General features: G+C 44.1%; 1 protein-coding gene across 1 annotated transcript; it reads left to right on the top strand.

Moving 5' to 3' along the window:
* The first annotated feature begins 1,352 nt into the window (after positions 1 to 1,352).
* Positions 1,353 to 12,292, top strand: LOC114681101 (acylcarnitine hydrolase-like). Its single transcript, XM_037206185.1, has 12 exons — positions 1,353 to 1,530; positions 3,594 to 3,798; positions 4,483 to 4,624; positions 7,500 to 7,633; positions 7,714 to 7,972; positions 8,721 to 8,819; positions 9,098 to 9,238; positions 9,349 to 9,429; positions 9,662 to 9,806; positions 10,237 to 10,374; positions 11,139 to 11,211; positions 11,624 to 12,292. Exons 1-12 carry the CDS (start codon positions 1,458 to 1,460, stop codon positions 11,808 to 11,810), a joined length of 1,677 nt encoding a protein of 558 aa, XP_037062080.1. The 5' UTR covers positions 1,353 to 1,457; the 3' UTR covers positions 11,811 to 12,292.
* Positions 12,293 to 14,606: the final 2,314 nt, after the last annotated feature.

A 14,606-nucleotide genomic window follows, 5' to 3' on the forward strand; every position in this document is an offset into this window, starting at 1 on the left:
TGTCCCTTATCAGAAATCTCCATGAGGTTACCCAGTCCTGCCTGACATGCCCCAAGGACATCAGGGCATTGCCTTTCTCAACCCATTGAGCCAGAGGTAAGTCTGACCAGGACTGGGGGGGAGGCTTGATTTTACCCACAAGCCACCCATAAAAAAGACTAAATATTTACTGGTTATGGTAGAGACATTGTTGAAATGGGTAAAGGCTTTTCCATGAATATGTAAAGGGGCTGATTTGCTGATTAATTGAAGCCAAATCTGGGTGCCTATGTCTTCACCAGCCTGCTCATATGTGTTGTCTATCTGTAAACCTGTATGCCTACTTCTTGAGTCCCATGTGTGCCAGCATCTGCCTGATGGCTCATGTTCTGATGAATAAAGTAGGTCACATCTGCTTTAAAAAAAATGAATCGGGGGAGGTGGTAGGAAGGGAAGAAGTGAAAGAGAGGGAGAGTGTGAAAATAAAATTGGGGCTGGAGAGATGGCTCAGTAATTAATAGCACTTGCTGCTCTTGCAGAGGACCTGAGTCCCATCAACTACATGGCAGCTCATAACCATAACTCTAGCTCCAGGGGATCCAACACTTTTTGAGCATCAGGAACACACAAAGTGCATGTACATACATGTTGGTAAAACCTTACACATAAAATTTAAAAATTAAAATGAAAACATTTAAAAATGGGAAGTAGAATATTGGGAGGGAAGGGGATCATTGATGAGAGTTGGAAGAAGACAGAAGAGGATACCCGAGGGTGAGTGTGATTAAAAGCATTACATACATGTATAAAGTGTCATAATAAAACATTATTGTGTAATAAAAACACAATACATGACCACAGTTGCACAGCCATGGCTTCACAGGGAGGGGTATGTGTGGACTTCAGATCCCCACTGTAAGGAGGAGGGAAGTAAATGCAGACTCCAGAAAGCAAAAAGCTTTGGAGAAAAGGGTGTGCTGAGCCCACCTTGTGCTTGCTCATGCTCTTCATTTAGCAAGAGGATAGTTCTCTATATTCATTCCAATCATCTGTGGGAAGCTCACAGTACACACCTTAGGAAAGCAACCTTGACTTTCACAACTTTCTGTTCCTTGCTCTCTGCCCAATGCCCACACTGGGCCTGTGACTCCAACGACAGTAAACATGTGACTCCAGGTTTGAGTTGAGGGTTACTGGTATCCAGAGGAAACAGCTTCTGAAGTCATGCTGTGCCTTGCAATGAGACCAAAAAAGGAATGCACACAGCAGAAGAACCTTTGCCCCACCTGCTGAGCACTGGCTCCTATCATTTCTGCCGCATCATCACAGCTCTCCTGCAACTTTGACCTGCCCACCAAGTTCCCGCCTATCCCTCTTTGGGTCTAAATATCTGTCTGGGTGAGGCCCACATGTTCTGCTTTCTGCTGTGACACACAGTGCATCCCACAGTAGCACAGACTCAGGCCTGAGAGCTGGTCATGCCGTTGGACACACTTCCTGGTTGGCTAAATGCTGTGGCCTGTGGGCTTCTGTGTCTTCTCCAAGTGCATGGTAAGACTCCCTACATGGGTGGTGGGGACCAGAGTTGCCAATTTTGTCAGAGTCAGAGGCTGAGACTATGGCAGGGAAGACAGCAAGGAGGGAGGAGCAGGTAGAGATGACAGAGTGGGAAAGGGACCCCTGTAGCACTAAGAGTCAGTGATGCCTGAGGACACTCAATAGTAAGGAGAGGGGCTCTGATGAGCACTGAGCCTGAAAGTCAGTACAGAGGGTTGGGGACAAAGGGGCAGATGGGGCATGTCCCCCTTCTGTGTGTGGCTGTGCCTGTGACTGTAGCTGCTACCAACCTATGGATAATAATTAAATTAATTATACCTTCCTGCTGTCATTGAGTTCCAAATGTGTCACTCACTTGAACAGAGAAGACTGCTGGTATACTCCAAAATGATCCTGGGGAAGTTTCCTGGTCCTCAGTCATACAGTGCTCCTACCCTACAACAGTTGCCCAACTGAGAAGCCTGGTTTCCCTTCCCCATTTTAAGATTTTTGGAAAAGGCACAACTTGGCTTCCAGGGCAAAGGGCATGTACTTTGGGCCTGCCAGAAAGTCTCCAGGCTTATAAAAAGGTGAGCCAATAGGGTACTGTGCCCAGGGTCTGTTTGCAGCCCTGAAGCCTGCTACCCAAAGGTATTCAAGCCTGAGCCATGCTGACTTCCTGCCAAGCCTCCTCAATCAACCCTAAGGAGGCCGTATTGACTTCACACTGTGACTCTTGCCTGCTGTTGTCCAGGTTCTGAGATGTCACCAAGGACTTCTGGACAGGAAGATCTGCCCAACTCACTCTTGGCTTATTTGAACATTCTTGTTTGGATCCTGGGAACAGAATCACTGATAACTATAAGAGAGCACAGAGTTGTGTCCCATCCAGGCCAGGCTCATTCGTGGGGACATCAAGATAAGATAGGTGTGAGCTGGTGTGAAGGCACACGCCTGTAAATGGCATTCTAGACAAGGCAGAGAAGGCTTTTCAGCTGCAAGCCAGCCTGGGCTACATAGTAAGAACCTGTCTGGGGGAGAGTGGGTGTTAAATGTAGAATTGTGTTAAAAACGGAATACCACAACAATTTCAGCATCATTACTAATCAGGGGAGGGAGTATATCTGGAAATAAATTTGGACAGCAATTCCTACCATAGCAAAATCGGAAATTTAAAATATCACATAAATGGTCAGACAGTCATCCGATCAATGGTGACTCTTGGGTTTTCAATATAGATGATATTTGCTGAGGTTTAATTACAAGGTAATTTTCTACTAATTTTTTTTACTTTTCATGAGCCCCCTTTTTGCACCTATGGCTGTTATAAAGACACAGTGATTCCTAAAAAGGCTACACATGTAATTAGAGATGTGTTATCATTTCCCCACATGCCATTCAAAATCAGAATCTCTGCTTAATAAACTCCAATTGTTTCATTTAAAAATAAAAAAGGAAAATATGTGCATAGATTTTGTTATTTTTTTACATATTGGTCACAAACCACCTCTTTGTGAACTGTGTTTTTCTGCCTCCTGATTAAAAGTACACTTCACTCCAATACATGGGATTGTGTGGAGAGCTTCTCTTGGTGGGTGAAGCATCCTCGATGTAGCCTCACTCTTATCAAACCCATTTCAGTAAGTTGTTGCTGTAGCAGAGACAGGTATTGGTGGTCCATGTCCTCAGTGAGCTATATGGACAAATATGTCATGTGGCATGGTATCCTATAGACATGTTGCCAGTGATAGGGATGAGCCTTCCACACTGGAAAGATGTTGGCAAATTGCCCTCTGGTCCCTGAGAGTGACTGCTGCCTTGGCTACTTGGTACCACACAAGGACCATCAAACATGCAATCCATGTTTATCAGATGTGGGAGATTCTCACTTTTTTATGGAAACAGAGCAGGTCTGCCAAATTTTGCTACAATTGGAACATGATGCTGTGGAGACAAGTTGCCAGGGAGGTGTGTACTTGGAAAAGTCTAGGTTGAGGATAACAAGAAAGTAGCAACATCCATGGTGTGAAGACAAATGATTGGGCAAACCCAACCTTGATATCATATGTCACTTACAGGTGAAAACTCAGCCATCCCCATCAGGACTACCCACACAGGACAGGTGCAAGGCAGTCTTGTCCACTTGAATGACACCACAGAGGATGTCTACACCTTCCTGGGAATTCCCTTTGCAAAGCCCCCTCTAGGAAAGCTGAGATTTTCACCCCCTGAGTCTCCTGAACCATGGAGTGGTGTGAGGGATGGGACCACCTACCCAGCCAGGTAAGTTCTCCTGAGACCCAGGAAACTTCAGGCCCTGGAGCAGGCAGGGGCTCAGAGCTTTAAGGCCAACTGCAATGCTTTCTCCACCTCAACCCTTCGGCTGCATTTTCTCTGTGATGGGGATATGCTGCAGATGCCAGAGAAAGGTCAAAGTGATGACAGTTTCTTAGCAAAGTCACACTCCACAATCACTATGCCAACCTATAAGTGGCCAGGTACCATTGGCCAAGAAACAAGTATGTGTCTTCCAACTGGAGATTCGGCAAGGGAAGACAGTTCCTTCAGAGTCTGGATATGAGACAAAGGATGTTCCACCACCTTGTTTATTAATGCAACACCTATATGGGTACAGCACCCTAATACTCAGGCCTCAGAGAGTACAAAGAGAATTGGTGTCATTACACACACCAATAGCTTTCACAGAAACTAATGGAAATATCAATATCCCATCATCAGGAAGAGTGGGATCCAAGGATCTCACCCATCTGGCAGCCTCAGTGGAAATTTGAGCTCCATACCAGTTGTGATCTTTACCTTAATTGAAGGAAATTTTGGAATAGGATCTCATGTTATCAGGACATCATGGGGCCAGAGAGGGGGGTTTGGGGGACTGAGAGAAAATAGATACTAATGGTCTGTTTTTAACTACTGCACATCTCTTAAAATAACTGCCGTTGTCCCCAGGTGTCTACAAAATTCTGAAACAATGAATGTAGAGAGTCAGGAGATGATGAAACCGAACATGCCTCCCATCTCTACATCTGAGGACTGCCTGTATCTCAACATCTATACACCAGCTCATGCCCATGAGGGCTCTAACCTACCTGTGAGTGGCAGGCCATGCTCAGCTCTTGGGGTGGGCATTTCTTCAGGATGATAAGAAGGGGCAAAATCAATATGAGCCCCATCAGAGTAGACCCTGATGAGAAGCCCTCCCTACCGGGTGTCCAGGAAGGCCTTCTCTGCCATGATACACAATTAAACCCTGGGTATGGGACACAGAGACTCTGAGAAGCCAGTGGTTAGGGCTCCTTGATCAACTCAGGTTTCACACTACCTACTGGAGGCCTGAGAGCTAAACACTGAGGTCATGCAAATTTATTCCCATGGACTATCCATTATGCCAATGATTTTTTCTTGTTTTGAGGTCTTTCTATATAGCCCTGGCTGGCCTGGAACTCACTATGTAGACAAGGCTGGCTTCAAACTTACAGAGATCTTTGACCTCTGCCTCCAGAGGTCTGCTATTTTTTTTATTGAAAATAGATCCTCTCTCAAATATTAACTCTTGGAAAGTCTGGTATAATTTTGTGATATAAAAAAAACTGTCTGGCCCTGGGCTTTTTTTAGTTGAGAAACTTTTAATGACTGCTTCTATTTCACTAGGTGTTATAGATCCATTTAAATTGTTTTTCTGATCTTGATTTAACTTTGGTAAGTGATACCTATTAAAAAAATTATCCATTTCTTTTAGATTTTACAATTTGATGGAGTACAGGTTTTTAAAGTATGTCCTTAGGATTCTCTGGATTTCCTTGGAGTCTGTTGTTATATCCCCCTTTTGCTTCTGATTTTATTAACTTGGATATTCTTTCTCCTTCTTTTAGCTAGTTTGGATAAGGGTTTGTCTATCTTGTTGATTTTCTCAAAGAACAACTCTTTGATTCTTTGCATTGTTCTCTTTGTTTCTATTTTGTTGATTTCAGCAGTTTGATAATTTCCTCATCTACCACTCTTGGGTGTGCTTGTTTCTTTTTGTTCTAGAGCTCTCAGGTGTGCTGTTAAGTTGCTAGTATGAGATCTCTGCAATTTTTTATTATTATTAAGAAATTTTTTATTCATTTTTACATACCAACCACAGATCCCCCTTCCTCCCTCCTCCTACCTCTCAGCCTTCCCCCCACAACCAAACCCCCCATTCCCACCTCCTCCAAGGCAAGGCCTCCCATGGGGAGTCAGCAGAGCCTGATACACTCAACTGAGGCAGGTCCAAGTCCCTCCCCCTGGACCAAGGCTGTGTAAGGTGTCCCAGCATAGGCAGTGGGCTCCAAAAAGCCCACTCATGCACTAAGGATACATGATCCCACTGTCAGGGGGCCCCTTAAGCAGATCAAACTACCGGACTATCTTGCCTATGCAGAGGGCCTAGTCCAGTCCCATGCTCCACAGCTATTGGTCCACAGTTGATGAGTTCTCACTAGTTTCGTTTGGTTGTCTCTGTACATTTCCCCATCACGGAGATCTCTCCAATTTTCTTATGTAGGCACTTATTGCTGTGAACTTTCCTTTTAGCACCATTTTGATCACGTCTCATAAGTTTGGGTATGCTATGTATTCATTTTCATTGAATTTCAAAATGTATTTTATTTCTTTCTTTATAACTGTCTTTACTCACTTTTCATTCAGTAAAGAGTTGTTCAGTTTCCATGAGTTTGTAAGTTTTCTGTTGTTTCTGTTCTTATTGATATCCTGCTTCAATTCATGATTGTCTAATAGGATGCAGGGAATTGTTTCAGTTTTCTTATATCAATTGAGACTTGCTTTATGACCAAGTATGTGGTCAGTTTTGGAGAAAGTTCTGTGAAATGCTGAAAAGAATACCTGTTAGGTTCATTTGGTTTATAAAGTCAGTTAGTGCCAGTATTGCTCTGTTTAGTTTTTGTTTGGATAAACTGTCCATTGATGAGAGTGGGTTATTGAAGTCTCCCACTATCAGTGTGTGAGGGTCAATAGGTGGTTTAAGGTATAATAGTGCTTCTTTTACTAAAGTGGGTACCCTTGTGTTTGGGGCATAGATATTAAGAATTGAAATGTCATCTTGGTGGATTTTTTTCTTTCGATGAATATATAGTATCCTTCCCACCTCTTTTGATTAATTTGTTAGATATTAAAATGCCTACACCACATTGCTTCTTAGGTCTGTTTCCTTGGAATATCTTTTCCCAACCCTTTACCCTGAGGTAACATTGACCCCTGATGTTGAGTGTATGCAGCAGAAGGATGGATCCTGTTTTTGCATCCATTCTGTTATTCTGTGTCTTTTTATTGGAGAATTGAGTCCATTGACATTGAGAGATACCAATGAACAATGACTGTTAATTCCTGTAATGTTGGTGGTGGTGGTAGTGGTGGTGGTGGTGGTGGTGGTATTGTTGTTGTTGTTGGTGGTGGTGGTGGTAGTTGTGGTGGTGGTGGTGGTGGTCGTGGTCGTGGTGGTGGTGGTAGTATGTGAGCTTCCCTTCTTTTGGTTTTGTTGGTGTGAGATTATTTATTTCCTGTGTTTTCAAGTGTATAGTTAACCTCCTTGGTTTGGATTTTTCCTTCTAGCACCTTCTGTGGGGCTGACTCATACATAGATATTGTTTAAATTTGACTTTGCATTTTCCTGGATTTCTTGAAGTGATTTATTCATTTCCTCTTTAAGGACCTCTATCATCTTCATATAGTTAGTTTTAAGTCTTTTTTCAGCTATGTTGAAATATTCAGAGCCTGCTGTGGTAAGATAGCTGGTCTCTGTTGGAGAGAGACTAGCAAGTATAATGATGGTACTGGGCCCTGTCATGGTCCAGGTGAGGATGTCCTGAGGAGCTTTATCTGTGTGTCTAAGTACACTGAGGCAAAGCATTCAGTAAAATAGAAGACACCCTGGATGTAGCTTGAGCTGGGTGGGAACCTCCTAGCATCTGACTTGATTTCCACAGGTAATGGTATGGATCCATGGTGGTGCATTTGTTATGGGCATGGCTTCCATTCATGATGGATCCATGCTGGCAGCCATTGAGGATGTGGTAGTGGTCACTGTCCAGTACCGTCTGGGTATCCTGGGCTTCTTCAGGTGAGTCTGGGACTGTGCTGTGCAGTAGGGTATGAACAGAAATAAGACAGCCCTGTGATTCCTTCTCTGCCACTTCTCAGCACTGGAGATGAGCATGCCAGAGGCAACTGGGGCTACCTGGACCAAGTGGCCGCCCTACACTGGGTCCAGAAGAACATCGCCCACTTTGGAGGCAACCCTGACCAAGTCACTATTTTTGGCGAGTCTGCAGGAGGCACAAGTGTGTCTTCACATGTTGTGTCTCCCATGTCCAAGGGACTCTTCCACAGAGCCATCATGGAGAGTGGAGTGGCCCAGATGCCTGACCTTATCTCCAACACCTCTGAGGCGGTCTATACAGTGAGTCACTTCAGTCATCCTATTGATGATCCTGCTACCTCAGCCCCCACCCTCTGATATTCTGGGAGTTTTCTCAGTTGGGAAAACAAGGAGCGTGGTAAATAGCTTCTTTCAGTACTTTCTGAAAGATTCAAGGGTTAAAATCCACTTCTCTCTACTTTATGCAAGCTAGGTGTAATAAGCATGCATAAGTACCTTGTAGCGTCCATCAGTTTTAGAAACAAACATGTGGGATGAAGATATGGCTCAATAAGTAAAAGCTTAAGGACCTGAGTTCAAATTCCCCAGAAACCACAAAAAGCTGCATATGGTAACAAGTTTGTAATCCTAATATTCCAGTGATGAGAGAGGAGGCAGAGATCAGAGAATCTCTGAAAGTCACAAATAAGATAGACTCTTGTAGGCAAGAAGAAATAACAAAAGATCATTTCTCAAACAAGATGGAAAGTAAGGACTAGCAACCAAATGTTGTCCTCTAATCTTTGCACACAAACCCTGGTACAGGCACTCCTGAAGTCACATGCACTCATAGACGTACACACATAGCTTATTTTTTAAAGTGTTTAGGTAGAATGACCCCTCTGGCTGTCACCTGTGAGCAACTAGAAAATGTTAATTTCATAGTTATTGTAATCCACCAGCACCAAGTGTGATGTGATATTTGGGCATGATGCCTTTCAACTGGAATTGGGAAAACTCTTCTGCTTGCCTGAAAGGATGAATCAAGTCCTGCCTGGTCCCTTTACAGATGGTGGCCAACTCATCTGGTTGTGAGGCTGTGGACTCAGAGAGCCTGGTGCACTGTCTGAGAAACAAGAGTGAAGAAGAGATTCTGGCTATGAACAAGGTTGGGAGGATCGTGTGGCTTGGAGGACTTGGTCAAAGGGATGTGGGAGAGTCAGTCCTTACTACTCTAAACAAGTTACTTCTGCTCCATGGTGTGGTATACTTTTAATCATGTGTGTAAGATGAAATCCAAGAAATCCTAATATATGAAGAATTTCTGTCATGGGTGGAGGAGCATCCTGAGACAATAAAATGGGGGGGGGAATGATTAGGGTTTCTCAGTGGACATCAGAATATGTATGGAATTGACCTTCACCACTGACCTTGGATGTCCTTCAGGTCTTCAAGATTATCCCTGCTGTGGTAGATGGGGAGTTCCTACCCAGGCATCCCCGAGAGTTGTTGGCTTCTGTGGATTTTCACCCTGTTCCCAGCATCATAGGTGTCAACAACGATGAATATGGTTGGCTTTTCCCCATGGTGAGGCACAGTTCCAATTCTCTAAAAGTCTGGAAACTCATAAGGTGAGTAGTGGAAACTTGATCCATATCCATCCTACCTTACACTTAAAACTGTCCTCTGTCTCCCAGATCCTAGGCTCTGATCAAACAATAAAGGATATAACCAGAGATTCCCTGCAGGCTGTTCTGAAGAGCACAGCAACACAGATGGTGAGACCCCTTGAGTACTGACTCCAATAGAAAGGACCCCTATATATCCTTCTCAGACAGCATGTCTAGAAATACAGGTTTGTGTATGTGTGGCTTGGGGTGAGCTCACCCCAGGACTTATACCTTTCTCTCTATACCTTATCTTATCCCTGGCCAAATTATTCATACTGAGACTGCTTCCTGTCAAAACAAGAGCCTGTCTAACCTCACTCTTGCTGACCTCCTGGTGTAGATGCTGCCTCCCGAATGTGGTGACCTGCTAATGGAAGAGTACATGGGGGACACTGAAGACGCCCAGACCCTCCAAATACAGTTCAAAGAAATGATGGGGGACTTCACGTTCATTATCCCTGCACTCCAAGTAGCAAATTTTCAGCGTGAGTACATCTGTAATGAGGCCAAGTTTGGGGGAGCTCAGAGCCATGGATCCCAGATGAGTTTTACAGTGTCTAGTCCCCTCCCATGTCTGGGTCATTTTTCTGGTACCAAACACTTGAGGACCGTTACATCAGTATTTCTTCATTCTAGTGTAAGAGAGTGGAGTGACATCTTATCCAGATATAGATAATGAAACAGGTTGCTAATACTCTATTGATTTGCCAAAACTACTACTCAGCTGGGAAGGCCATGGTCACTCTTCAGCCAAAGTCACTGTTCACTTTCTCATAACTAGTGCTCCAGCCTGGAGCCATCTACTTGACAATTATAACACCAGATAGCTTTATACCAACACATCTTATCACCAAGGGTTAGGCAGGAAAGCTCTAGGTGAGAGAATACTATGTCACCATGTGTCCCCACTTCTAGGTTCCCACACCCCTGTCTACTTTTATGAGTTCTGTCATGAGGTCAACTTCTTCAAAGATGTCAGGCCACCCCACGTGAAAGCTGATCATGGTGATGAGGTTCCCTTTGTCTTTGGGTCCTTCTACTGGGGTGTGAAACGTGAGTTTTTCTTGTTTTCCGTGAGCTGGATGGGGCCCCAGGTTGGTACCTGATGGGCAACTGAGCTCCCAATCCAGTTGAGAAAATCAAGGGTCTGGGAGAGGATATGATCAAAGGATATGATCAAAAAACTACACCCATATTAGAATCTGAACCCTTCAAGTATAATCTGTTGTCTTAGTTACTTTTCCATTGCTGTGATGAGACAACGACCAAGTAAGTTTAAAGAAGAAAGAATTTATTGGGACTTACAGTTTCAAAGAGTTAGAGACCATGATCATCGTGGATAAGAGAATAGCAGCATGCAGGCAGACATGACACTAGAACAGTAGTTAAATAAAAACCTACATCCTGATCTACAAGAACAAGGCAGATAGAGAGATAACTGAAATAGACAGAACTTTTAAACCTCAAAGCCAACTTCTAGTGATACACCTCCTCCAACAAGGCTATATCTCCTAATTCTTCCCAAACAGATACACTAACTGGGGGACCAAGCATTCAAATATAGAAGTCTATAGGAGTCATATCATTTGAGCCACCACACTATGCTAGATGGAATGAGGACACACTGGAGCAGAACTGAACCTGGAGGCATGCAATTAGAGGTGTGGGTGGCGCTTAGATCCTGGGTGGTGAAGGGGGAAGGGAAAGAGACCTAGAGTTCAAGGTCAGGGTGCAGGAAGGATGGTGATTGTAGAGCATAAGTAGGCAGCTGCATGCGGTGTCTGGGACCTGGACCTCTGTCTTCCACATGGCTACAGTTAACCTTACTGAGGAGGAGGAGCTGCTGAGCAGGAGGATGATGAAGTACTGGGCCAACTTTGCACGACATGGGTGAGAGTATGCCCCTCCCTAAACCTCCTCAGTGGTGGGTCCCTATCTAGGACTCCAAATTGTGGTTGATGACTTCATTAGTATGCATGGATAAGTCATCACATAATAGAGTTCTCCTCACCCCAGGGCACACTTAGATACATTGTACATACTGGTTACTGGTCATACTGAAGTGACCTGGCAGGTGCTATGGTATTGTTCTTTAGATTTTGTCTCTGAGAGGGAGACATGAAATTGGCCAGATAATCTTGCCCCACATGGAGCAGACACTAGTAGGTGACACTTGTATCCCTATACCAGAACATGTGCCCCATCAGCCTCCTCAGACATTGGTCCAATTGGTCACTGCCCTGACACAAATTGGCATATAAGAGTAACATACACCCTTACCTGCTGGGTGGTACATTTACAGGAACCCCAACAGTGAGGATCTACCCTACTGGCCTGTGTTTGACCATGATGAGCAGTACCTGCAGCTGGACATTCAGCCTACTGTGGGACAAGCCCTGAAGGCCAGAAGGCTGCAGTTCTGGACCAAGACTCTGCCCAAGAAGATCCAGGAGCTAAAAGGGTCTCAGCAGAATCACAAAGAGTTGTAGAACCCTGTGAGAGAAATGGTGTAGAGGGTTGAGTATGCATGGAGTCAGCCTAACATTCTTAGAAATGTTAGAATTCTTAGAAATCCTGGCTAGAATCTAACAGCCTTGTAACCATCCCTTATCTCTATAGTTATCCATTTGGCCAACATGTATAACAAACCCTTAGTGTATCACTACTCAACATGCTGAGACACCTTTTATGAGACCCACTCAGTAAATGCTCCCATGACTATGTAGATGTGTGATCCCCTAAGTGTCCCAGTCTTCTTTCACAGTCTACTGGGACCAGGCTCCTTCCTTCCTTTCTTCATCTGCTCTCATGCTCTCCTCTTCTCCAAGCCCCAGACTTTCTTCAAATGGAACAGATGCTTTGGAAATAGTGACTCTATGGAAGTGGGCTTTGTCAAAATCCTACCTTCTCTCAGCAAGTCTCATGGTGTTCTTATTTGTAAGTGGCTAATAAAGAAACCTAATAACTGGAAGTCCTATTGTTTTCATGTGTTCAGTCAGGCTGTGGTTCCAAAAGTTCACAGACTGCAAGCTGAGCTCTGTAGTAGGTATCTGTGGCCCCTGCTATTCAGAGACCTAGACAGAAATATTACATGATTCCAGCAGTTTCAAGTCAGCCTCAGCAACACAGTAAGACCAACATCTCTAAACAAATTATGATCTGGATAACATGCAAATAGCAAAAGTTTGTATACATGTTTATAAAGCAAGAAATCCAAGGTCAAATGCCATCAGATTTGTTGTGTGGTGAGAGTTAGGTCTCTGGCTCAAAAAATTTCACATTGCACCCTCAATGAATAGAATGAGCAAATATTGACACTCACGGATCTTCCCAGAGTCACAACTCTTAATAGCATTGGATTAGATATTAGATTCTAGCAAATAAATTTGATCCCATGGCTTTCAGACTGCAGCTCATAGAGGTCTCTAACATCAGCCACAAAGGACGCCAAGTGATGAAAAAATTCCTACATATTGTCCCTGTATATGAAATTTTACAAATACCTGCAGAAGCAGAACTAGGCATGTTTATGAGACTTTCAATCTGGGTCAGGAGTTAGGGAGTTGGCCAGAACTACATGGGTTTCTCAGTGCCCCATTTTCTGAAGTTTGCTCTTCAAATCAGGAGTTCTACAGCCAGTCAGCAGCCCACACTTGCTTGAGTCTACCACCTCTGGGAAAATGTTTGTCTAGGGGGTGTGTCCTGGAAATGGGATGATGTCAAAAGAGATTCCTGTCCCTGGCACCCTGAGCAAGCTGCTCCTTGTATGGAAGTATTTTCCTGCCCTTCATGAATCCTCCCTGAAGCCTCTTGACTCCTTGGTCATCCCATAATATTCTTGATAATCCACATGATTGATTTCCTTTATTGTTTCAACCCCAGCAGTACAAAGTCTCTTGCACTTTGCCATTAACAAAGGTGCCAAATTCTACTCTGTACTTTTGTTCTTCCAAAGCACTTTCTCTGTCATTAAGGGGTAGTGTCTTGTGTCCTGCAGGCTCCAGGACCTCCCCTATTCCTCTACCTCTCACCATCTTGCTCTACTTGGACCAGTTTTCTCAGAGCAAAGTCCCCCTTTCCCAACCACTGCACTGACTATAAATCCTAATGCACCATGACCTTTGGGCCGAAAATGAAGATTTCTGTGTTGCCTACCCAGAACACCAGGGAATAGATGAGGTTAATGTTGAGCCTTGGTTAGGAAGCTGAGCAGGAGGATACTCTCACTGGGGTCTTACTGCATTGTTGAGCCCCTGGTGAGACCAGTAGTTGGCTGCACCCACCAGGGACTCAGGTTGGGGCTTCAACCCTGAAGGCTTTCATCACTGAAAGATTGGTGTCTGCTGACAACCACTTGCCCAATGCAGCTGAAGACTTTCCTGGTTCCTAGAAAAAAATCAGAGGCAGACAGCCAACAGTGTGCTGACTGGCAGCTCTTGTTGCTTCCCCTGCATGCCCCTCCTCTTTGCAAAGTCCTTTTATACCGTAAGCAAAAACAGAACAGTGTAAACCAATCTTTGGCCCTTCCTGTCGGGTGGGAGCCCTGGTGACCATTGATCTTGTCCAGAGTCATGGGACCTTTACACCACTTACACTCTCAGGCACTCTCCTTTCCCTGGTGATAAACTGCAACTTTCACCCTCACTCAGTGTCTGTGGGGTTTCATTTTGTCATATTTGTGAGACATGAACCAGCATTGACCTCTGGTGTCAGGAGCTTAACTGATTGTCCAGCACCTTTGCCCCAACAGCAAGCCTTCAAAGTGTTTTGATGAGACTGCTACAGTGAAGGGATGACTGAGTCTCACTACTGTAAACCCACTACCATGTGGCTTTCATTTCTCTGAATACACAGGATATTTCACCAACAACAATCTCAGGATACTTTTTAGACTTTTAGTAGTTACTATGGATTGAATTAAAATGTGACCCACTTATGTTTTGAGTGCCTGGCCCATAGCTAGAGGCTATATTGAAGGCTGTGGATCCTCTAGGAGGTAGGGCCTAACTGGAAGAATTACTAGGGGCAGGTGTGCACCTATATTGTATTGCAGATATTTGCCTGGACTTTTATTTTATTTGGGTTATTATTATTATTACTGCTATTATTTGCTCATTTGGATTTTGTTGGTTGATACACAATGTTCCTGTATAACCCATGCTGTAATCAAACTCAGGATCCACCTGCCTCAACCTCCCAAGTTCTGGAACTACTTATGTTAGTCAACATACATGCTCTCCCTAAACATTTTTTTTTATTTTATTCTCTCTCTCTCTCTCTCTCTC

The sequence above is a fragment of the Peromyscus leucopus genome, chromosome 5, assembly GCF_004664715.2.
Source record: "Peromyscus leucopus breed LL Stock chromosome 5, UCI_PerLeu_2.1, whole genome shotgun sequence".
Taxonomy (NCBI): Eukaryota; Metazoa; Chordata; class Mammalia; order Rodentia; family Cricetidae; genus Peromyscus; species Peromyscus leucopus.